At 52.5% G+C, this 23,745-nt stretch overlaps 1 protein-coding gene across 1 annotated transcript in view; it reads right to left on the reverse strand.

The window, feature by feature from the left end:
- sl (small wing phospholipase C gamma 1) overlaps nt 1-22,824 on the reverse strand; it is a 32,017-nt gene extending 9,193 nt beyond the window's left edge. The window contains exons 1-9 of the mRNA XM_018639167.1: nt 22,587-22,824; nt 18,277-18,426; nt 14,733-14,908; nt 7,964-8,109; nt 6,025-6,309; nt 5,749-5,904; nt 4,410-4,629; nt 1,716-1,985; nt 943-1,119 (exon numbers count right to left, since the gene is read on the reverse strand). Of these exons, the coding sequence (XP_018494683.1) occupies nt 943-1,119; nt 1,716-1,985; nt 4,410-4,629; nt 5,749-5,904; nt 6,025-6,309; nt 7,964-8,109; nt 14,733-14,908; nt 18,277-18,426; nt 22,587-22,824 (1,818 nt within the window). The remainder of the gene's footprint in view (nt 1-942; nt 1,120-1,715; nt 1,986-4,409; nt 4,630-5,748; nt 5,905-6,024; nt 6,310-7,963; nt 8,110-14,732; nt 14,909-18,276; nt 18,427-22,586) is intronic.
- Between the last annotated feature and the right edge of the window lie 921 nt (nt 22,825-23,745).

A 23,745-nucleotide genomic window follows, 5' to 3' on the forward strand; every position in this document is an offset into this window, starting at 1 on the left:
GATCGACCGTATAGCGAAGCGCGCGACTAGTGCTCGAGCCGGGCGAAGGGAGGCGACATGTCTTCAGAACTGCCGCAACTCGCATCTCCGACACGCTGATTCTAATATCAACCGAATCTCTGATAAGCTCTTAGACTGAGCCCGTTGAAGCCCGCTCAATGCGATTCACGTTCCGGGACGACTCGATTTGGAACCGCGTATTGACGGAAACGTTCCGCAGAGAGTTGAGGCATACGATTCGATCGATGTTTCGGACTTCCGAAATTTCTATACATAGAGAGGAATCTGTAGGGAGGGAAGACGATGGAGGAGAGAGGTGTTGGAATCGATAATCCTTTGGGTTCCCCAAGGGAATTGCCCGGGCGTGAGGCTGTAAGTGGTCAGCTCGCATGAAATATGAATCCAGCGATTTTCCCCGGTGGATGTTCGGAATTCAAATTGGCTCCCGGGGAATTTCGGGACGGGGGAACGAGCGGTCCGCCTCATATCGAGCTAATCCCTCACCAATCAGAGGATAGTCGCATCCGTGGTGAATCCCCAGCTCGTCAATAAAACACCGAAGAATAAATCGGTCAGCGGAACGGAATTTTGAAACGAGCGTAGCTCATCCAGCCAAATCTCCCGCTCGGGGAACGATGCTATAAGCTTCCAGAATCGGATGCCCGGGGATTGCTTCATAGTTCATTTCCTCAGACGATATCTTGTAAGGAATCTTGAGAGGAATAAGTTCAGAAAAACTTCATATAATCGAGCAAAGTGGGCTTTGACATCCCAAACGTCATCGAAGAGCCTGAATTCGAATCATGTCTCATTGGGCTAGAACGACGTCTGAGGAGAAGCTGCTACGAAGAGTTGCCGAGCAGTCGTGCGAACAAGGCCCTGGATTCTTCCGCCCTCCGAATTGAATTCCTCCCAAGACTCCCTCGCGGTTTCTGAACTTACCTGTCTCCAGAAAGACAACGAGTAATCTCCTACGAACGTGTCTGATTCTCTGACAAGGAAGGTTCCGTCGCCAAGGTACGAGTACTCTTGTAGTAGTTCCGCTGCCCTCTGTCGTCCTCCGGGCAGCTTCCCGTGGAACCAGCGTTCTCCGAAATGCAACTCGTCCGAAGTGGTACCCTGTTCGGATAAAGACAAAAAATGAGAACGATCAGAAGCACAACGGTGGCGCTAAGCTCCGGCGTTTCGAAAGTCATCATTACACGCCCGTTCCGGTACATGATCAATGATATCAGAGAGCCGTTATTATCTATGGTTCCCGATGGTCCCCCCGAGAGCTCAACGAAATGACCGGCTCTCGCAATGAATATGTTCTTCCGGACTTGGCTCGACTAACATTGATTTTTCACTTCCACCGAGTCGAGAAAACTCGGTGTCGCAGGCAGAGCCCAGGCGGCTTCTTGTAGTTTGTGGCATTGGTTCCGCTAATCAGATAGGGAGCGTTTTTCGCGGAAGACCTCGCGGAGGGGAAACTTAAGCCATCGATCCCGGCGAAGAGGGAGGGAGAAAGGGTCTCCTGGGAATCCTCTCAGACGCAAAAAGTTGAGCTACTACCGCTCATGGATCTTTGCGTTCGAGTCGTTCCGCACGATTCTCTGGCTGATGAGTGAGGCTGGCGTTCCAAAATTTTCAGGATCTATCCGTTGGGAGAATGAATGCCCAGAGCGCGCTGAATTCATTTCTGCGCGAGAAATGTAATGCTCAGGGACACGTACCTCTCTCTGCAGGATATTCTGCGTGGCCTGTTCCTTCTCGGCGTCCTCTTCCTCCTCTCCAGGTGCAGGTGAAATTTGCTCCTCTACGGCGTAGTACATCCTCGATTGCGTAAGCGTGAAGAAATGCGACTTCCATTCTTTTTCCGACGGATCTTCAAGATACAGAATCCCGTTTTTGACTGAGTTCGAAATGTCTGTCTCCTGAGGTCCGATCGAATCCTCCCTAGTCACAACGAACTTCTCATCACATCCTTCAGGGAGTTTTTTGTGCTGGAACAAAACGGCCGATAAGAACAGTATCATAAGATACGGATAGAAACTTGAAGAATCAATTGGAATCTGAATTCTAGCATGCGAATCCATGCATCCGCGCTCCGCATAATCTCTGGGGTAAGCTCCGACTTGGACTTCGAAACAGACTTCGATTTTTTCGAAGGGTAGGAAACGATTCTGAATCGTCCCGAGCCCGACCCTTCCAGGCTCGGGTCTCATCCAGATGAGGATTTTCAGCATCGCTCCCCTGCTGTCCCAGTACAGCGACTCTGTGTTGGACCAAAACGTAAAAATGACGAATCTCCCACCATGGCGAGGGGCTGCATGCGTCGCGCGCGCTAAACACGTGGCCATAAGGTGGAACATTCTTGAAAAGGAATCCGGAGGCTCTAAACCGACTGCTCATCCGTCGACTTGATGGCTGGATGGATAGCGTCGCTGACTTCCATCGATTGCGTCCTCGGCGATTCGCGGCTTCGAATCCGGACGCTGGCCGCGCCTGAATGCCGGGCCTGTCGGCTTGGGACTGTAACCGAGCCTTTCCGCACCAACAATATCAAAAGTTGGAGCGGATGCCGAGAAAATGGAACGGAAGAAGGTCGCGAGTCGCGACCCTTCCAGGCCAATCCTTCCCTGAGTTCGTACACAGCCTAGAAGACTGGCGCTGTAAGCGAAAAAATGGGAAACGCTCCGAGGATGGGCACGACGCGGCTCCTTGTTCACGGGGCTCGTCACCTCCGACCAGCGGGGCCAACCCGAGGGTCCACCGACTGAGACAGATCGTCCTCCGGTAGTTCGGTCTATCCTGAGGTATCGAGCGGTCCCCCCCTCTGTTGAATTGGATTGGATCGACCACGCAGTCGAGACCAGACATCCTCAGCTGCTTGAGCAGAAAGGAGCTAGGAGCTCAAGTCGTTTTCCAGTTCGCCCATGAGTTTACCGAAGATACGAATGAAGCCTGGTCACAACTATGAAATCTCCACAAGCATGAGGAGAGAAATTGAGGAAACCCCAACCGAGCGATAAGGATGACCTATGCACTGACGAGGTCGATTGAATGATGACAACGATAAAGATTAAATGAAATCAGGATGCGAATGAGCAACAGCTGATTCCCCATCTAGACTGGGAGCCGAGTTCGCGCTTGAGAAACTCGTTCTCCTCCCACGCGACAGTCATCTACATATATTGTCCGGTCGGGCCGCAGGCGTCAAGCACGAGTCTTAAAGGAAGTGGTGGTCGTCGAAAGTAGGCCCGGAGAGCATGAGATGTGTGGACTTTGAGCTCAGTAAGAACTCAGTCTGTTCCTGCTCGACGGACCGCGACCGGATTCGGAACTCCCTAGAGATAGTACGTCATCTCAGCGTCATGTCGATCCGACTCCTGATCTAAGTCGACGGTCTGATGAAGCCCTTTTGTTGGCTATTTTCGGAGCCCTAGCCGCCAGCCATGCATCCCATCTCCGATCTGTAACATAATCTCGTATCGGACTTCCGATACGTGTACATATTTTGTTGCCTTTCGCGGGACCTCGGACGTAGACTGCTGAAAGATGACAGTGAAATCATCTGGTGCGACGACAGGCGGGCACTAGGTTGGAGCAAAGAACCAAGCTGTCGCCGCAATCGTTGGCAGAGGAGCCCTGCCCGTGGCGGCGCGGCGCCAGGATTTCGGCTGTGAGAGTTCTATGTGGGATTTGGGGACTAGCTCCTAGGCTCAATGCCTCGTAGTAGCCCGTGGACGATTTCCCTGGCGCCGACACCGAGCCCTGCCCTGGGACGGCTCCCCTTGGACCTCTGTAACCTCTGTTTGAGCATGCCCAGGAGCTCGAGATCGAGAGATTCTAGAAGAACGGTCAGCTCTTCCGAACGACTCCGAGAGTTTAGTGGGAGTCGTCTGAGATTTCTGGAGCGTCACGGGAACGTTCGAATCGGGTTCTCTCATATGCTCAGCCCAGCAGCCTCGTCGATGCGTCGCGTCGAAACCTTAAACAATGCTGGCCCGTGGGAAACAGTGTTGGGCTCTCCATTGACGAGTTCTTGCCCTTCTGCTGCTCTCCCGACGCCGGCATTCCTTTTTCCCACACTAGCGCAGGCGTACACGCTCTCACGCAACCTTACCATGAGTCCTGCAGGCGGAGACATTCCGGTTCGGATTTGACGAAGACGAATCGTCTCCCAACCGAGATACATCGACTGCCAGCTCGAAGGTTGGCGTATCCTACGATGCCATCGTACATAATCCATGTTGACTCGGATGGCATACCGGGGATCATCACGACACTGAACTCGTCGCATTCTGGACTGGACGGGATTGACGAGAATGCTCCTAGCTCGGACCGTCGGTCAGTTCGGGATAGTCTGGGAGGTAGCTTTCGTGCCACGAGCGCACGCATTCTTTCTCTAATAACTCCTCACTCACCTTTATGATGATTTTCCTTTTCAACTGTAGAGGTGAAGGCATCTCTCGTGCGTCCCGCTCGATGGGCAGAATCAACAACATATCTCGGAAAACTTCTTGAAACAAATTGGCCATCTGACGCTGTTGCGGTAGTGTGCAGTGATTTTCAATCGACAAAATCAACGGGAACTCAGACGCAACGAAAGCGTGTTCCTTGATTGTGTGCAGCACGTCGATGAACCTGCAATCCGCGTTTGTTTAGCCAGCCAGACAATCAACTCAGTCAGACATTCAGTTATATTGGCTCCAGTTCCCTCATGCATCGATGCTTTGACTTTATTAACCCTATCCCTCTTTCATATATTATATCGACGATCATCATCACGCGAGTATGAGTCTTCCTAATTGTCCTCCGTCCCCTAAAAGTTCCCACGACTCCGTGGAAACAAACCAGGATCGGTCACTTCGACCGCATCCCGAGAGATACGAGAGGCAAGACAGAGACAATGAAAGGCATGAGTATGTCGAGGCCACCACCTCCATTGACAGCTCGTTATATTCGGGTAGCGGCCCCGTGATCCATATCGAAGGCAATGAACTGTCCATTATCAAATTGTCCATTATCCGAACGGCTTCGGCTGCCACGAGCGGCGCTCGCGAGCCGCGATAAACGGATAGATCGATTGACCGAGAGAGCGAGCCAACTGAAGATGAGCTGAGTTTCTGAGACACTGGATGACGCTAGAGATCTATTCTATCTTCCGCGGAGGGGGAGGGGGCATTCGAGCCAAAAGTAGGAAAACTTTCGATGGAAGAGATTGTGGCGTGAAACGGTTATGAATGATCCGCAGCTCAGGAAAGCGGAAGCTCGGGACGCTTCCGGATCGAACACGCTGTAACGCGCGGTCCGAAGGTTCCCTTATAACGACAAGACCATCTGTGACCATGAAGACAGATGGCGAATACAGGAGACGCGAGCATTGGTTGCTCTCTCGGACCGACGGAATGACCGGCCGACCAACCGACTGACTGACTGACCGAAGAGTCGTCAGACCAAACTAGCCAACAAAGTCCTGAGAGACTTCGATGTCTTCTGATTAGGCGTGGGGGCATCGGAGCGGAACATCTGCGGATATCTATCCGACTATCACATGATTTCCTCCTCGCTCGCGTTAGACTTCTCAGCGCCAGTTGTTGTTCCTTTGTGCTCCGCTTCCGTTCGCGTAGAAATATGGCAGCTGCCGTTCTTTTTTCCTTGATGCACTCCACACGTTCCCGAGATCCCCATCAGATCTCTCGCTCTCTCAGAAATCCGGTCAGTATGATGAGGCCATGCATCCAAGAGCGGAGGTATTCTTACCGAATTTTCGTGGTGAGCGTGTGTCCATGATAAATGTGAGGCATTCCGTCGGGCCCGTCCCAACAATCGAGTTCTATACATCGGCAACCCATCCGGAGGCATCTTGCATAAGCCTCACACGACGATTCACTTTTGACTTGGTCCCCTGTTAAGTACCTGGAAGTTTCCGAAATCTCACGCCCAATCCGAAAAATTGCTACGACAATGCGCCCCCTCGAGGCTCGAATTCGCAATGGACTTGGACTGGAGGATTCGTGATCGGGCGGCTCCACTCACGTATTGTGACTCGATGATATCCAATAGTGTGTCAAGGGACGAGTCATGTCCTGCTGGAGCTCGCATTTGGCTTGATCCAATAGTTGATTATCCCTCGAGAACAGGTAGTCGACGAATTCTTGCTGACTGAAGTATGGCTCCTGAGTGTCCCTAAGGGCATCTTGCAGGAAGTTCCTCATCCTCGCCGATATAACAGCATCTCCTATAGGCTCCTTCTGCACCGTCAACAGAAAATTACAAAACGACCTTAAGGTAACGTTCTTATTGTCTTCACTGGTGTAGCTCCTGGGGACGGAAAACGAAAAAATTACTTGATCCGCTCTTCTATGGTTTCATGCATCGACTCCACGATTCGTGGCTGCTCTGGATAGCATGCCGAAAGCCCCCGACGATAAGCTCCAGATTAGTGGTTCTCAGGCCTCGAATGCCTATTCAGGATCGCTAGAAATGCAATGAAACTTCCGTGGAATGTCATTAAGCTCGAACTCAGAATTCTCCCTCAAGGTACGGAGCGAAGAGGAGCGCGAGAAGTGATAATTAGAGCTCCAGACTTCAGGCCTTGTTCATTAATTACTGTCTATCAGTCCATGGCAGGAACGAATAATTTCCAGGAGAGCCAAAGCTCCGGAATCCGGGCATTATGTGTTCATCCGTTCATCGATCCTCATGGACTAATGGAGGTTTGACATCTCTGTGTCTATGCACTTAACTCCCACCTGCCGACCGACTCCGATCACGCATCTCGCAAGAGCTTCGTGATGCACTCGGGGAGCATGAGGGTATAGGAGTCTTTGCGTAAGTCTGCACAATATCGAAAGAAAGTATCGCGTCCCTTCCGCGCGACGCTATCAATCTTTCGACCCCCGGTCAGAACCAGAGGTCGCCGATCCGATCGCATTCTGGCATACCCGGCTAGAGGATGTTCTAGCCCACAATGCCCGAAAGAATTCCTGCGGGTCGACGCTTGTTCTCGGGAGCGGAATTTCGGCATGGAAGGGTCAGAACATCTTGCGTTCGACAGAATGGCTGGAGCAGAGACCGCCGACGCGATCGCGCGCCGGAACTCGATTTCGGACATCACCATCATTCCAGAAACAACCCCACGAGGGAACCTACGAGGGAATTGGGATGAAAGCGAGAGACGCTCTCCAGATATAGAATCCGCAAGGCAAACTTCGTTCCTCGGTCGAAGTCATGACAAGTTTATCCCTGCGACGGCGTCTGATATGCTTTCCTAAGGAGGTCAAGCCGGCTGATCGCGGCTCGGATCATGCTCTAATCGATGCTAGAGATTCCTGGCAGTCTCGTAGAGTTTTTTTTCCGATTCACATCGTTGGCGACATTTTGGCAGAGGAACGTTCCCTCAACTCCGAATAACGGACTCTTCGCGAGCTACTCTTGGAGTTTCATCGCACATCTCTGATAGAGTTCGCAACTCGTATTCCGCCGTTCTCTGTAGCAGCTCCTGCAGAATTGCTAGGGGGGATTGAATCGTACGTTCTAACTTAAGCCGCTTGCTTCCCTCCTTCAGACGAGTTCATTAGAACTAGTGCCGATTCGCCGGGGGAAACAGTACCGCTGAATGGAGCCGGGACTGGAATTCGTATGGCGTGGCGGCCTCATTCCTTTCTTAGAGAATATCTTCTTTCACAAGACTCTTTTCCCCATCTGGAAACAGCCTCAAACTCATAATGGGGATATATGTGGTGGTAAAATAAGATTCTCTCCTTCTGATTTTCTGCCCGGGGGAACTTCCGCTCTGCCACAGAAACCGAGCACGAGGGTGCTGAATCCATGAGGGATGGCTTTGCCGGGTGTCTGAATCTTCGAATTTTCTCTCCTCGATACCGCCAAATTCCTCCTGGACTCTCGACAAAAGGAATCATACGTAGCTCCTATTTATTATCCGCTAGTATGGAGACATATTCATCAAACTCACTTGAGCGTATCTGGCAGAAGCCGTTCCGGAGTCATAAGATTGTGATAAAAGTTAACAAATCCTTCATAGCCCACTTCCCCCTGCGATTTCGAGTCTACGACTTGGAACAGTTCCTTTAGTTTGTTCGTCGATAATTTGCAATTCACCTGTAAGACGAAAACAATTCAATTCACTCAATGGGATCTTTGAGCTATTGGGATAAATGCATCGCAGAGAATCTTTGAGCCTGATCAGCCTCTGAAAATTGTACAGGGAAAATCACTAGCCTATCGATCTTCTATTAGTATTCTATATCTTTACTGAAGTTGAGACTCTGCTTACAAATGCCAATAACGATCTCCCGATTCCTCAAAAGGTAGAATTCGCTCCGGATTCAGAAAATCTCGACAGCGTAGTACGATTCGCGACTCTGGGCGTCCCGATCCAGTCAGAGCTCAAAAGTGGATAGTCAAACGTCGATCGATTGTCGCGCGGAGCGGCGACGTCTTCGGTGACTTGATCAATAGCCCCGGTAATGATACTCTCATCGCACAAGACTGTATTCCGAGTGGGTGCTCGCTCGTCGTTCCGACAGCAAAGCTCAGAGAAACATATTGGACTTCAGCAAGCTCGCGGGTAGGCCTGCTCGACGCAGCGTCATGCCTCCGATTGGACGGTAAATTGAGTAAACATCATTTTGTTCCTCGCACATTAGCATCGCTCGACCCATTAGCTCGAAGCGTGCATGTTCGCGAGTGAGCATATGCATGGCTATGTCTCCAAGTGAATAAGAGCAAATTCTACACGCAAAAGGTCACACGCAACATCATAACAGTAAATGCCAGTGGTCTCTCCCGAAGCCCGGGAGCAGAACCAACCCAGGCGCGGAAGATGCTCCCGTCGACTCTCCGGATGATATCGCACCAATATTCGAAGAAGATATCGAGAAGACCCCCGGGGCTCACTAATGGCATCAGACTGCGGGGTTCCCTCTCCTGGTCGTGAGATTTGAGAATTCGAAAGGAAATTCCGTCTCCGCCTGCTAAGTCCCGCCGCCATGCCGCTCCTCGAGAACCCACAAGCTCAGGGCTTGCCTCGTAAGAGAAGCGAATGAAAGGAGTTGACGGAGAACGATGGATTTTCCGGGAAATTTCTTCCGTGGCGAACGCACCCGGGACTTATCTCGGCGCCTCGGCGCTGTTCCGTGGCAACGCTCATCGTCGCGAGAGCCGATGATGGAAGACGCCCATGAACAATACCAGAACTTCCGAACCAAAACTTCATCTCTTCGCTGCCGGCATGACTCGCATATCCGTCTCTTTCATTTGCTCGCAGAATACAATCACGAAAAGACGACCTACCAAGGTGAAACGTATGTGTTCTGCCTTCTGATATCGACCCGCTCGCGCCGCGGTACCATTGAAACCAATGGATGCAGGCTTCGCGTTGAGCCGCAGAACCCGCCGGAAGGCAAGCCGATCTGAGCCGAGTTGCACGTCCGGGAAAAAACGCGGAGAGCCGGAACCGAAATTCGAGCAGAATAGCAGGCGATTACCCAAATTTCCGCGGCGTGGTTTTCGAACGAAGCGAAAAACGCTCCTTCCGCCAGAGTAGTATGTTCGACGCTCGCATCGCCCCTCCCGTCGATTCCACTCCTCCTTGCAATTATTCCATCAGTCACATGCTCTTCTTTCCAGTAGCGTGGATGAGAGGGTCGGATACGAGGAATCGAGAATAAATGTCGCGAATTCTAAACAGACGTGACGCGGTGAATTTCGCTGACCCCAGTCGAGAGAACTGAGCCAGTCCAAATCCGATTCCTACATCCACTCGCGTAGACCGCTTCCGATGAGGGAAAAAAACCATGAGGGATTAAGGGAGGAAACACAGAGGCGAGTATGTGGTCGAACTCGAGCCTGCGAGCCAGCAATAACCGAAACAGAAGACGCCGTCGACGAAACGGGGAGAGACGTCGAGAGACATGTATGAAGCAAAAACCAATATGGCAAACTGGGTCAGGGGTGGTTGCTCGTTGTCGCGGCGGCATTGCTTGAACCGCTGTCGCCAACGAATGAATACCTTTGACAACCACCGACCGTGCCTGCCAACGGTCCCTTTCAGGATGAAGTGACCTCTTGGTATATGTGTCAGGCAAAACCTAACCAGTTCCTCTTCCGCCGAAAACAAGGAAGGTCTAGACGCCTTCACCCCCGTGAGACGAGTGAGACCATCGCTCCCTGCGGCAGATAAACGGCTTCCAAGTCCGTCGGTCCGACGTTCGGTCGGGAAGGCACCGACGCCGACGAGGGAGACGGAACCGAAGAAGCAGACGATTCAGACAGTGCAGCATGTGCATCGCGTAATTAGAGGAACATGACTCTGAGATTTCCTTCTGATGCTACGGGTGTCTATCTACGAGCGCTAATTAAAGCCCCTGGCCAGACGCCTTTCGGCCGCCGCTGGTTATTGGCTGTACCTCGAATGGCGATTGGCAAGCCTGCGCTGAGCATCCACTGACCGACTGACTGACTGACTCGTAGCATCATCATCACCAGGGGTAGCGGATGACTATCGGAGGCGGAACGAGCGCGAACATCGGATGCCGGCTCCCGCCGACGACGGCCGTGTTGGGTTAACAACGCCTCGTTCCGTTGACGACTCGGCTTTTCTTCGAGTCGGCCCTCGACGAGTCGGCTGCCACTTCCCCGTCACTTCTTTGGGTCCGCTCTCAACGCAAAGTATTAGCGTACAAGAGGCTCGTGGAAATTTTCGACGGGCGGAACCCGGCCGGGAGGCGTTGCCAAACAATGCTCGTCCACTTTCTGACGCCGCGCCGTCGAGCAACCAAGCAAGCAGCGTTAACGTCCTGCAACAGCAGCGGCGGGAGCTAGAGATCAAGAACAAATCCTCGGAGCCTGTGATAGACAGCACGGAAGAGCAAGCATTAGACGAGCAGACACGATGCTCCTCCGGTCCGCGAAAGCGAAGTTGTATTTCCTCACCGACCCGCCTGGGCCGACCAACATCACCACCACCACCGACTCCCCCGGTTTCGGATGACCTGCTCGATACGTCGGGTCCGCTGAGCACGTAGAGTCTTTGCAGGGTCTCAATAAATAGATCCGACTGAGGCTTGCGGGATTTGGTGTGGGATTTCTCAACAACTTCTCGGGGAGGAACTTCTGCGTCACGGTATCGGCTCGTTTGGACAGCGGAAGCCGCCGACCGGCCGGCCACCGAGAACCTCCAGCGACCTTCAAGCTTTTACCACACACACACGTGTATCTTGGGCTATTAACGATCAGCTTCTACAGCGAGCAAGCGAGCGAGCCATCGTGGTCGGCTCAGGATGCCTCGGACGGCTCCTTTGTGTTTCTGTTCTGGTTCGATGCCGGACTTGATTGATAGCCGGTCTGCGAGCCTTACATTAGACACGTCGATTAAATAAATTGCGATGGGCTTTCATTTAGATAGATCAATGCCAGCGGTTCCGTCCGTCCGTCTTGGCGTGAGATCCGCTCGGAGTCGGCGACGAGAAAAAATCCCCCGGCGTCGATCGCGTTGGACGAAGTGATTAGCACAACGCAAAGTTGTGAGGAACGATGAAACTTGCGACAAGTTTCCGAAGTCGCGTTCGTTCCTCGACTCGGAGATTTGAAGAGAAACGTGCTCTTGAAACGTCTCCGCGTCGGAGCTCCATCGCCACGAGGCGGGAGCTTGGGCGCTGCGGAAAACATATTGATCGTGAAGTGGCAGAGCTTACCAAACGGTCTAAGCTGAACAGTTCGCAAAGCGGATCGCGACCTCTGTCTGAATCCCGACGCGAGCAGTTCAGAGCCGCCCTCATCGAATCCGGGGAATCTCCTCGGCCAGAAGACGACTCGATCCGACGAAATGAATTTACCTCAAACGAGCGAGCAGCTGGTGTTTGAATGCACCGCCGAGACAACGGCGGATGCTCTGAGCTCCTCCTTGCGCCTCCGCGCGAGATAGATGAATATTAGGCAACACCTGCAAGTGCGATTTGTCTGCCGTTGCCGTGCCCCAGAGACGTGATAGGCTTGCGCCGGGATGCCAGAGGCAGAGATCCCGCGTCTTGCGCTCGCTTGTGGACTCCTCTGCCCGACCGTTCGAGCAGCTCGTCGGAGGGAACCGTCTTCCGGCACTCATTTACTTCCTTATCACGATCATACGAGAGAGAGAAACACTCATTCTGGCAAATGAGAATTCTACGCGGAAGACGGAAATTCAAAACCGGCCTCTTTCGTACTCTGAATATTTCTTCTCGGCCCACGGGGGAGAAATCTCTCGATCTGCCCGTTCGCATCCCCTCATGCAGCGTGAGTTCCGGCGACAACGGCGTTACAGAGTGCGGTCGCGGTAGTATTTGCAGCTGGGTGGAGTAGACGTGACTGAATCTTCGTGGACAAGCTACCGAGCGGGTCCGTCATATGGGCAGCCGGTCAACCAATGAGTCAGTCAGTCAGTCAGTCGGACAGACCACACGTTCGTTTGTCAGGGAACCAGCCGAGCAGCTCACCGAGTGAAAGGCTCAAGAATATATGTATGCTATAGTAATGCGAACAGGGGGTTCGTCAGAAGCAACATATAAGGGAGCAACCCGTCACTTTGAGAGGCAGCGTCATGAGAGCCGTTCTGCAGTTCTGTCCGAAGACCCGAAGGCATACGGTGGAGTCCACACGACCGATCGGCTAGGGCTCCGAGACGAATCAGACAGGACCGAGTTCATTCGACCACGTACGACAACGACTGGCCTAAGCAGCGGAGCATGCAAAGTCATGAGAGTTGGAGAAGATGCGGCTCGATCGCTTGCCGGCCTGATCTCCCGAATGCTTCGGCAAAGTCTTCAGAAGAGAGGACATTTAGTGATTGATATTCGTGTCGATGGCGTGCTTGTCCGAACATTCTAGGTCTCTGCCGATTGCATGCTCGGGAGGACGAAAAGCTCAGGAGACTTCCCCTAAGGTTTTTCGACTGGTCAGTTGATACGCAAGGGATCTAGTTGCTCCTAATCACTTCGATTGGAAGAACAGAGTTGTGGACCTTTTTCGACATCGGTTTCCGGAGTAGGTGAGTTAGGCGTGCCCCCTGTATACTCCTCTGGGATACCCCGCATATGCTCCAATCGAGCTTCGCCTGTTTCTATCCTGAACCTCCTCGTGTGTTCCAGGATCCGAATATCAGTCGCAAATACTTCCTCGCGCTCTCCGCTTCAGGTCTCTCTCTCCGCAAAGGAAAGACATTCGTTTCCTGGGCTCGTCATACGTGTGACATCATGCCCACGTGTCGTTGTCAATGAAGCCTCATGTGACAGCGGTGAGGAAAAATTCCAAGATGTCATCCGATTTGGATCTCTGCTCTCGGACCGACATCGTTGGACATCTCCCTCGCACGTCAAGCGGATTCTCAAGCTGTTCAGAGCGGATGGACAGCTGAAGCCGTGGAAGTCGTGTAGAGCCTCAAGACCTGCGTAAAAATTTCTTCTGCTCCGATCCGTTACAAATGGACCGAGGATTAGGCGGTGTAGGGATTGGCAGAGAAGGAACACAAAGTTCGAGGAACGGCCGAGCTTTTCTGGGAGATTTCCTGCTCCAAGCCGAGAAATGGAAACAGAGAAACCAGAGTCAAAATATAAATCAGGATAGGCGGCTGCTCCAAAGAGTTCCCTAACTCGTACAAGAATTCAGACTTTCGGAGCTCCGGAACAAGGAAAATTAAGACTCGCAACTCGAGGCCGCGAGGAAAAGTTTGTCGAAAACGGAAGGAAGTCCCGAGTAAGAACGAGGGAAACGACGAGGAATAAGGCGAGGAAGAAAACCGCGATCCCTCAACCAGTGGAATGGGCGGAATCTCTTTCGAGCAAGTCTCGGATGCGTTCCGAGCAAGAGCGCCTACAGCAGAGAAAGTAAAAAATGGTTGAGCAAAAAGCTAACACAGACAGTGGAGGACATTCCCGAGCAAGTCGCAGACAGAGGAGGGGCGCACACAGAAGAATTGAGATTGAGAATGCGATTCACTTCCAGGCCGGCGGTGTCGACGACTCCGGCGGTGCGAGTTGAGGAAACGAGGAACCGAAGCGGACAGCTAAATGAAAGGGATCAGAGGAATGGAAACCCGCTTTCGTGAACTCGCTTTGATACGGATGAATTGCGACTATTTCTAAGGGACGTTACATCGTGCCACAAGCGACTTCCTTCTGCAAAATCCTCTGTCCCGAAGTGCACCTACAGGAAGAGCTCTCAGACTGGAGCAGCAACGATAAGGAGCTCTCCTGCTTCATGAAGCCACGCGTTATCGTGACGACTATCATGAATGCTTATCCGGCCAAGTGTAGTATGAAGAGATGAGGATTAGCGGCGGATAGACGACATTCGAGACGGAGTTGCAATGACGAGACCCGTGTGCCGGAGGTCACTGGACAGAATCACTGGGAGGCTCTTTCCCATTCCCTCTCCTCAGTCGTTGGGTCGGAAGGGGGCAGTGGCTCGAGACCCAGCGTCTCTGAATCACTAGCTAGTATTGTGTCGCAAGCTCCGAATGAGAGAAATATGACGGATAACGAGGGCGTCGGCGGAGTTGGGAGGAATCGGGAGACGGGAATCTTGCCAGCGAGCGGCGTTTAGTACTGGCTCGTTGGGAATCGTAAGAAGGTTGTCGGAAGCAATCGAGAGTAATCTCTAAGCGAAGTTGGACTCGACAGCGTTTCTCCATTAGACTCGGTCAGTAATTTCGCCGTGAGTCATATAGACGTCTCCTCGGTATTACTCACTCTCGGAAGAAACGCCTTAATGTCTTTGAGACATATCGTGTCTCTCGTGTTGACCATCGTATAGAACTCTTTTCGGAGCCAACGTTCGACCTGAAGCGGGTAGCTTGCGCCGATCGTGTCTTCGACGAGGTAGCGAGAACCTCGAACCCACTGATCGCACTCCTGAAGAGTTGTCGCTGAAATTAATTGGGAAACAAATTAGAATTCGTCGGGCTGCCAGGCGGACGGCGCGCCGCCGCACGGTGAACTCATCTGAACTTGTCGACGGCCAGAGTAATAAACATAAATTCTATGATGAAGTGTCGGCATCGTAAATTCTCGAAGCTCCGAAGCCAACAAATATCTCCGTCGAATATTGAACACTTGCGAGGATATCCGAGCGTTTCATTAAAAGGCTTCACAGACCCGCTCTTGCACAAGGAAGAGGAAAAATCTTTTTTTTTGCACAGTCTGGCTCGAGGGATCATTCGTTTCCGGAACTAAGCGAGGAGAATGACGAAATCTAGGCGTTCCACAGCACTTGACGGGCTATCCAGTCGCGCTCAAGTGGTGTTCTCTCTCGACCGACCTCGCCCTGGTCGCATTCGACCCCCGACACAAGCGAAACCGATTTTCCTCCTCGTTCCCTGTCAATCAGAACGCGGAGCTTGGATTCTTCCGTTTGGTGGTCGATTCTCTCTTTTCTCTCCCTCCTCCTTGAATAATAATGATCCACGGAGGGGGCGCAGAGACCAGACGGGCGATTTGCGCGCAGAAATCATCGGCCGCGTTTGATCTTGCCGATTGCCCAGAGCGCGGGTCACTGACCTCGCATCGCAAGCTCCTTTCTGCGTTCGTTCCGAAAATTCAAGATCACTCAGATATCTTGCGCAAACGTCTCCGAATGCCATGCACGGGCAATCCTGTTCCGGTCGCTGTCTCGATCTCGAGGAAGGGGCTCGTGTTGCAGCGTCTCCCGTCTCGATTGGCAACGTCTCGAGCGACAGTTTGTCACATTACAGATATGATTAGGAGAATATGTTCAACCGAACTCGATTCCGTGGGACCGGCTCATGGTCGGACGAACAGCAGAACAGCTTGAAGCCATTCAGATCGCAGTGGCAACTTTCACTCGCAATTTCCTGTGAGGCCTTTGGCCTTCGACTCGATCGCAATCCTTGCCTTCCTCTTTATGTGGGCCACGATGCTACACCGGCTGAGCGCACTGCCCCTCTCGAGTCGCAACAGACTCGGTAACATCGTCATTCGCGTGATCCCGCTGGATTTGGCGAGCAACGTTGCGTCGGGCTCTGAAAACCGACCGGAACTCTACCGAAAGAACGGGAAGAACCACTCCTTGAGACCATTTCTCGGATGAGAAAGGCACACAGAGACACGCGGACAAACAAGCAGGCATGCAGGAACAGACTGTGATGTGTGATCGGAACGGAGCGCGAGCCCTAAGTTATTCTAGTCACGACACATGACGATCAAAATGAAAAACGAACTCGATCGGCAGAAACTCGGCTCAGGAAAGGCCAAAACGAGGGACTCCTACGCCGGCCAGGGAGCGAAGCGTTTCTCCTTTGGGGGTTTTAAAGGGAATTGTCTCCGCTGCGTACGGGGCTTACGGGTCCAGGAACTGCTCCAGGAATCTCGCCGCTCCTGGACTCTCGATATCTGAACAAAATTAACGAGACCCACTTCTGCTCGCTCGGAATCCATGAGAGGCTCTCGCTCAGTCATTCGGTCACCTCGAAGCTGCATACGCCTTCCAGTCGCCGCGTCGGAGCTCCGGGAGAACGAACTAACTATACAGCCCAAGCAGCACTGGGCTATATTATAAAAACTATTAACAATTCTCCCTAAGCCCTCGGTATCGTATCACGATGATCCCTTTTCCCTATCTCCTCTGAGCTGTAATAACAATAAAGGAAAGTGGTCAGCGGCGGCACCAGCAGCGACGTCACGGACGCTGGACATCCTTCAAGACGGCCGGTGGACGAAAGAGAGACCGGCCGAAAATTGTGTACTAAGAAGCTTACGTCGGCTCCTCGAGCGAAGGAGTCGAGCAGACTTCGTGGATCAAAAAAAAGGGAAACCGTCGCCTGAAAACCATCTCGTGGCAACTTGGACATTGACAAATCACACCGCGCCTCGCAATGCCATTCGGATGCCTCGCTAGTAAAAGCGAAAGTCGCTCTAAATATAGCAGAAGCCATGTGGGCGAGATTTGACGGAAAACGGCGACCTGATGAAGCACGGGGCGCGGGAGGAAGCTGCCACCAACTGTTAGGTAATTACCTAGCTAAATGGGCACAACACTTTGAGGTTGGTCGAACAGCGAGGGTCTAGGAGCACAAGCTCGTTGTCCACCCCATTAGCCGGAGAATTAAGCCGAGACTTCCAGCATCGGTGGCTAATTGATGTGCGATGCGACGGGAGGAATTATCGCTTCTTGCACCTCTTGCCCTCATCGGCGTTCCTCGTGATCCCGCTCGCGCGCCAAAGATGTCCGTTCTCCATACTAGTTGAGATAGGCAATGAGCGTCTTTTATTTCCTAACGCCCGGTTAGCCCCGGGGGCAGTAGCGGAACGCCTACTAGAGGTCACGACTCACGAAATCGTGAGCTCGGGGTACTCTCGGTGAGGGCTGATTCGCTTCTCAGCAGATTTGGATCGTCTCAATCCTGATCTTCTTCTCGAATTTCCTCGCATATGAAACCATGAGGTCTGATCTCCGGTTACGAGCCAATAGTTCCTCATAGTACTGCTTTCTGTGGCCGGAGAAAGACGGAACTCTTGAGCTCGATATCGTGCGGCGCAATGTGAAACTCCGAGCGGAGAAAGTGAAGAGTTTAGAATTTCAAACTTGCATGCTGTCTCTGGTATACTCCTCCAGATTCCGTACCTAAAAAATGCCATAGGTCAGAGAAGAACTCTAACAGGCGAAGGACACCCCGACCCACATCTGAGAGCGCAAAGTTCTTCTAAACAAGAGATTGGCTCCGTTGGTGGTCACCGTTTTCGCTCAGAGAAGTAAGTGGCAGCTTCGACAAACGCCGACGTTCGAATCCGGATCATGGAGGCTGACTATTCCCCTGCGACAGGCCGGATTCTCGAGATGGAACCGAAAGTCAAATCAGCACCTCTTATTTCCAAAGTGAGCGATGTTTCCGTCCTTATTACTTCCCTGTTGAAGTCGCTTCCTTCCTAATTCTCGGCTCAAATTGAATCGTTAAGGCGGCCGAAGACGCTAGCGAGAGCGTGTCGAGTTTGAACGCAGAGAGCAGCCCAAGAAATGAGCCCAAGAGCGATGCCCGATATTGCCCGATAATTCTCTACCCGTCTTTTCGATTTTTTCCATAACCACGTGCTCATCGACGTTTCCAAGTGCTGTAGTGGGTAAGATACAACTTTGATCTTCTCCTTCCGAAATACACCAGCGTCGAACTCATGACTCGAGCATGACTTCCACTCCACCGCTCAAGGGTTAATAAGCGTCTCCCTTTCCCGGCATCACGGTATTTGCTTAGGGAAGGAGAATGGAGAAGAGGATACTTACCCACACATTGAAGATACTTGAGTCTGAAAGTATTGCCGTAAAAGAAGGCAAAACAATTGTGAGTGTCCCAACGCTTGGCTTCATCTGGCCAACGCTCGAACATCTTTGCTGTGGGTCCATGTCGGAGTTCCTTTACTTCTCGTAGGTCCACTGGAACGGAAGAATATTCGGGTCATTCTCGAGCGCTATAATGAATCTGCGAGCGAGCGAACGCCTGGAGGGACAATCAGCTACTTCCAGAGATGCGCGAGAGAGGAACACATTCATCTCCAGATTGAGCTCGACTCCTTCGGGACGAAGCAAGCCAGAAAACTACTCTAGACAAATCCTCTATCGCCTCTTTCAAGCTTCCTTTATTCGAGCCGGAGACAAACGTCTCCCAGCAACTTGCTCGATGTCACTAGAGCTCCGAAACCTCGGTTCAGGACCGGGCAAATCCTGAGGATGGACTCGCGGCCAAGAGAGCTAGTATTGGTCATTGTGCGGCCCGCGTGAAAAGACGGACGCGCAACAACGCATCTCAATCTTCCCTAATGATCTTCGACTTGACGATCAATAAATCCACAAGCTGGCAACAATGCGCGGCTGGTGGTGCGCGGACGCATCCAGCCCAGGGTCCGCTCGCCAGCTTCGAGCTTGCTATGAGCAGGGGCCATTCTCACATAATATTATATTGTACTCCCGGCTCGATATCTCTGATTGCCCCAACAAACCCGGCAGCCCGGGCACTCCAAGGGTACAATCCACGGCACGCTCAAGCGTGGCTCGGAATGCTCTCACACTAGTCCGGAGCAGATTAGGTGGCGGGAAATCCGAGAAGCTTACTCTTCTGCATCCAGTTTTAGTGAATTGACTATCGCGTGTTTACAGCGGAAATTCGTCGATGCGGCCACTTCATGGGAACGGAAGTTGATGGTTCGCCACACCTTGCAAGCCGTATAGTTAACAATAGGACGCAGACTGGAGCGACGATCGGGCTCGTGCATAATGAACTCGCAGCGTCCAAGAGCTTGCGAGGATTCCGGAGGAAAACGTAAAGCATTGAAGTTGTCCCTCCAAACCTCAGGAAATCTTGGACCGCTCGGCCTTGAGGTTTCAGGCCTTGGGAACAACAGTTCAGGGGGGAGCACCACGCAAACGAAGCTCATCCGATTAAGAAGGACGCATTTCGGAAGTAACTCGTTGAATTATGCAAAACACCATCCGTTTCAGGTCGAGGTCGAACGAATCTCCTTACAACGAGGGCGTCTTACGGCGAAGGAGCTCCGCTGCCGCTAGACTGGGTTATCCGAACATCGCAATCAATCAGAGTTGAGTCTATCGTACGACCTCATGGAGTGAAGGTATATTCGCTGGCTACACTGACGTCAAGTTGATTATGAGAAGGCGAATGCCACCGACTCATGAGCATTAGTTAAGGTTCGTCTGACTGAAAGCGGCAAGAACGGGCGCCCATCCTGAGCGGGCACTTCATGTGGCTAACTCGTGCCGTGCTCGTCAGAGCGGATTTGACGTGGATAAAGTACGTGAACGTCCTCGTCGACGCAGCCTGGAGATGCCGTTGGAACGATACGTCGAAGGTTTGGCGGGAAGGCTTAACCCAATCTCGACGTTCTCATCAAGCGAAACTGGCGCAGCCTCCAATCTGTCATTCCACGTTTCCGCACAGGGCGTCGGTCATGATCTCGACTGAGTTCTACGATTGCCGAGTTCGCCGTCGGAATGCCTAACCGAGTCCGCCTTCCCGTATTTCGAACGCTTGCGCAGCGAGCTCCTACGCCGTCCCGAAACCGAGGATCAGAATTGTCAAGACGACCATATTGTATTAGGGAGAATCCGTAGTTACCTCCGCTCGCCTATTCCAAAGGGCCGAATTGATGGCGCAGAATTCCCCCGGATTTTGCGGGGTATGAGGCTAAAGAAGTATGGTGATTTTGACGCTTGAGAGAATTTCCGTTCGAAGAGCACCTCGACGGCGGAAAAGAGCAAGTTTATCATCGGCAGCCACATCTGCTTCGGAGCGAGGGGCAGCAACCAGAGTCCACAGAAAGAATATCACAGGCGTTATCAGCACCACTGACACGGTAAGCGACATCGACGACTGCCTGCACTCATGAGCGAAGCACAGATAGACGAAGTCATCAATCTATCCTATAGGAAACAGACGTTAGAGACCACGGTCCCCGTCCAGAGACGATCAGAGGAAATGGATTTTCCAGACACCTGAATCAGATAAGACACTGGAACGGAGCACACGGATCCCTGAGCATCGGACTTCGATGATGTTGAGCGAGAGAAAGGAGGATCTCACCACTGGGATATGAGTAGCTCTGAGAACTGCAGGAGCACCACGCGGTTAAATATTCAAAAGTCCGCATCCGGTCGACAAGTAAGATGCGTTCGATCGAGCACGAAGAACAGAAACGGAAGTTTCAGGGCTTAGGGCCGAGCTGATCAATTACCCCGAATAAAGGCGAGGAAATAACAGAGGAAACGACCGAGAAGCCAAAGCAATACAGCCCAACAAACAGCTCGCACTCGTATCCAGCGAGCGTTCGCCGCCGTGCCAGAAGGGCAGGCACTCCATCAAAAATCATCCTGCATCCAATCACGCCGCGCCGCCGATTCCGCGCCAAGTAGTCATCTCAGAAACCAGCACAGGGGAGAGAGCACAAAAATGGCCCGGAAACAAAGGCCGGGTGCCGGAGCGTTTCATTTCCAGAGGGACATAGTTTTTATGCTTGTCATTTCCTGAATGGAGGAGAACTCCAAGGATTTGATGAAACAGAGCGCCAAATTCACAGTTTTCCGGCAGCCAGACAAAGCAACCGGAACGCGAAATTTCTCCACCAGCGATCGGGTGGGTCCAGGTTGAGAAGAGTGTCTATCTCATCCCCCACGGTCCAGCGGTCGTTTAAGTAGAGCGCGACGTGTAACTTTCTCTTCCCGCTCTCTTGAGTGCGAGTCTCTGCAAGCAAGCTGAAGGGTCACCGGGAGTCTGAAAGATGCTTGAAAATCTCTAACAAGGCAGAAAATCAACAAGGACGCGCGCAAGAAGCTAAACCTCGCGGAATTCTGAGCGAGGCAATTTACTCCGGGACCACGATGTCGAGCCGTGTCGGAGCCGAGACAACAAATTTTCCCCGCAGACGAGCGGAAGCTGAGGAATCTCGAAAGAGATTCTCCAAAGAATTCTCGATTACCTAGGCACTCAGATGTCTTCTACATAAGGGAGCCGCTGACAATCACATACGGCGTATCGACTAATGGTGCCTGATCGAGCAGTTGAAAACCTGATTCGTTTGAATATGTTCAATAATTCACGCGGCCGACTGAAATCGTCGAGGTCGAACGTTCTCCTGAGACCAGACTCCAAACAACAGGTCAGAACTGGGTGGCGTACCCTAATGGCATGGCATGGAGCGCTTATCACGTGCGACGCGAGCCGTGTTCGGGACGCCCACGCGAATCCAGGGCCATTTCGTCATTTCACTACTTCAAGTGAAATGACGGTTCCCGTGCGCACGTCGCCGGCGCGACGGTGAGCTCGGCTAATCAACTCTCAGTCTGCGATCTCTTCGCCACTCGACTCCGACCATCGCGGCTTCCGAATCGGCATCGCCAACCATGATTGCAAAACGGGCGAATGAATGGCATTCCTGCCGGAAGCCCCACATGGGATGCGACTCGACAGGTGGGGGAGCAACTAGTGGCAATAAGGCGCTCGAATCGAACACGATCCGCGCGCGGGCAGAGCAGACAGTGGATGTTCGGAGCGGGTGAGCTCAGACTTGACGATAAGCACAACAGGAGGAGAGAATTTCCCTCGCGTCAACACTTGTGAGTTGTCGTAAGCATGTCAACCTGCATAAGAACGTCTGTCCGTGTGTGCCCCTTGGTGTTATACGGACCGTTATGCGATGCTCCGGAGCGGAAATTGTTTTGTTCGTAATTTGCGCCGCGGTGTTCTACAAGCGATACACCGGCGGGAGCAGATTCCCTCTCCAGTTGTCACCCGAATTCGAATAACATCGCGGCACGGAGAAAAGGGGAAAACAGCGAGACACGAGAGCGAGACACGCAAAAGTGTCCCGGAAGCTACGATGGGATAAGAATAATCGATGCCGGTTGTAAAATCACTCGGAGTTGAAATGTACGTACTCTACGCGCATGCGGTGGCACCGCCTTCGAAGTTCTCCGCCGGTGGTGGTCGCACAGCTGACAGCTCGCCGGAGCGGGCGCCGTAACCTGGCGGAGAGTGAGCGAGCGAGCGGGATCCGCTTAGAGAAAAGTAAACAGTAGGTACTCACGGCTTCCCTCGTCGATGAATCTTCCGTTCGGGCCTTCGCGACTCCAAAACAGTTGACGGGTTTCAACTTTGACGAAAAATCGTCGTTTCTCCGGTCTACCCTTCTGATCGAATTTGATCAGAGTCATTCCATTTTCGAGTTTGCGGACAATCTGTTCCAACTCGGAAATTCCCGGCAAGGGCCCGTTGTGTGCTCCCGAGTGAACATTTCGTGTCCTCACCGAATGGGTTGCCGCCATCCCAATGTTGTCGTTGTTGTTGTTGTTGTTGTTTTTCGAATCGCGTGATCGTTGTCCCGGGCTTGTTCTTCTAATAATGTTGTCAGCTCGGTGGAGGCGCTCTAACTGAGATCAACGCGGACTCACGTAGAGCTCACTTCTTCTAAAAACAGGTCCGCCGTTTAACTAAGGAGGCCGAGCCAGGATGGTTTGTGGCTCTGCGAGGAGTCGCGGATGAATCCTGCCGAGCCGAAGGCCTGCTGGAGCCAGGGGAGGGTAATTTCAGGAGGAAGGGATGGAGAGTAGAGCAAGCTCTCACTACCATCACCACTAGAACACCAACAATCTGGAGAGAAACATACACGCACGACAGACTCTGTCTGCCAGCAGCAGCAGCAGCCAGTCTGCCCCAGAGCAATAGAGAGAGCGATCACAAACAACCGACTCTCCCGATTCTACTGCTCCTTCTTCTATCGATGCCGTTGCTGCTCGAAGACCGTTGATGCTCGTACGGCGGCCGCCTCCTCCGCCGCTGCCGCCGCCATCGGCAGATTCTCGATGGACGGTGCCGCCGGAGCATCGAGTAGCCGCGCGGACATTTAATCTTTCGGTACGGAGGTGCGACGCCCCTTGCGGCACGTCTGACGGTACCCTTGACATACGTTCCCGTGGAACAGGCTACGGAAAGATACGGATAGTTGTTCCAGATACAGGAAGAGTAGAGTTAGCTGGCAGACGGACCCTAGCCGTATTCGCGATGATGGCGATGATCTCTGCTGACGAGAGGCAGGACATAAGTTTTTCGGTCTCCTCGCATTCTTTGAGCACCCATGCTGCGGGACGCAGGGCGATGAGGCATAGTTCCTGAGGCTTGGGCAATCCTGAGATTATTCCGATCCTGGGAGCTTTCATCCGATCTCTCATGTACATCGAGGAAATTCG

The sequence above is a fragment of the Galendromus occidentalis genome, unplaced genomic scaffold (assembly GCF_000255335.2).
Source record: "Galendromus occidentalis unplaced genomic scaffold, Mocc_1.1 scf7180000077384, whole genome shotgun sequence".
Lineage (NCBI taxonomy): Eukaryota > Metazoa > Arthropoda > Arachnida > Mesostigmata > Phytoseiidae > Galendromus > Galendromus occidentalis.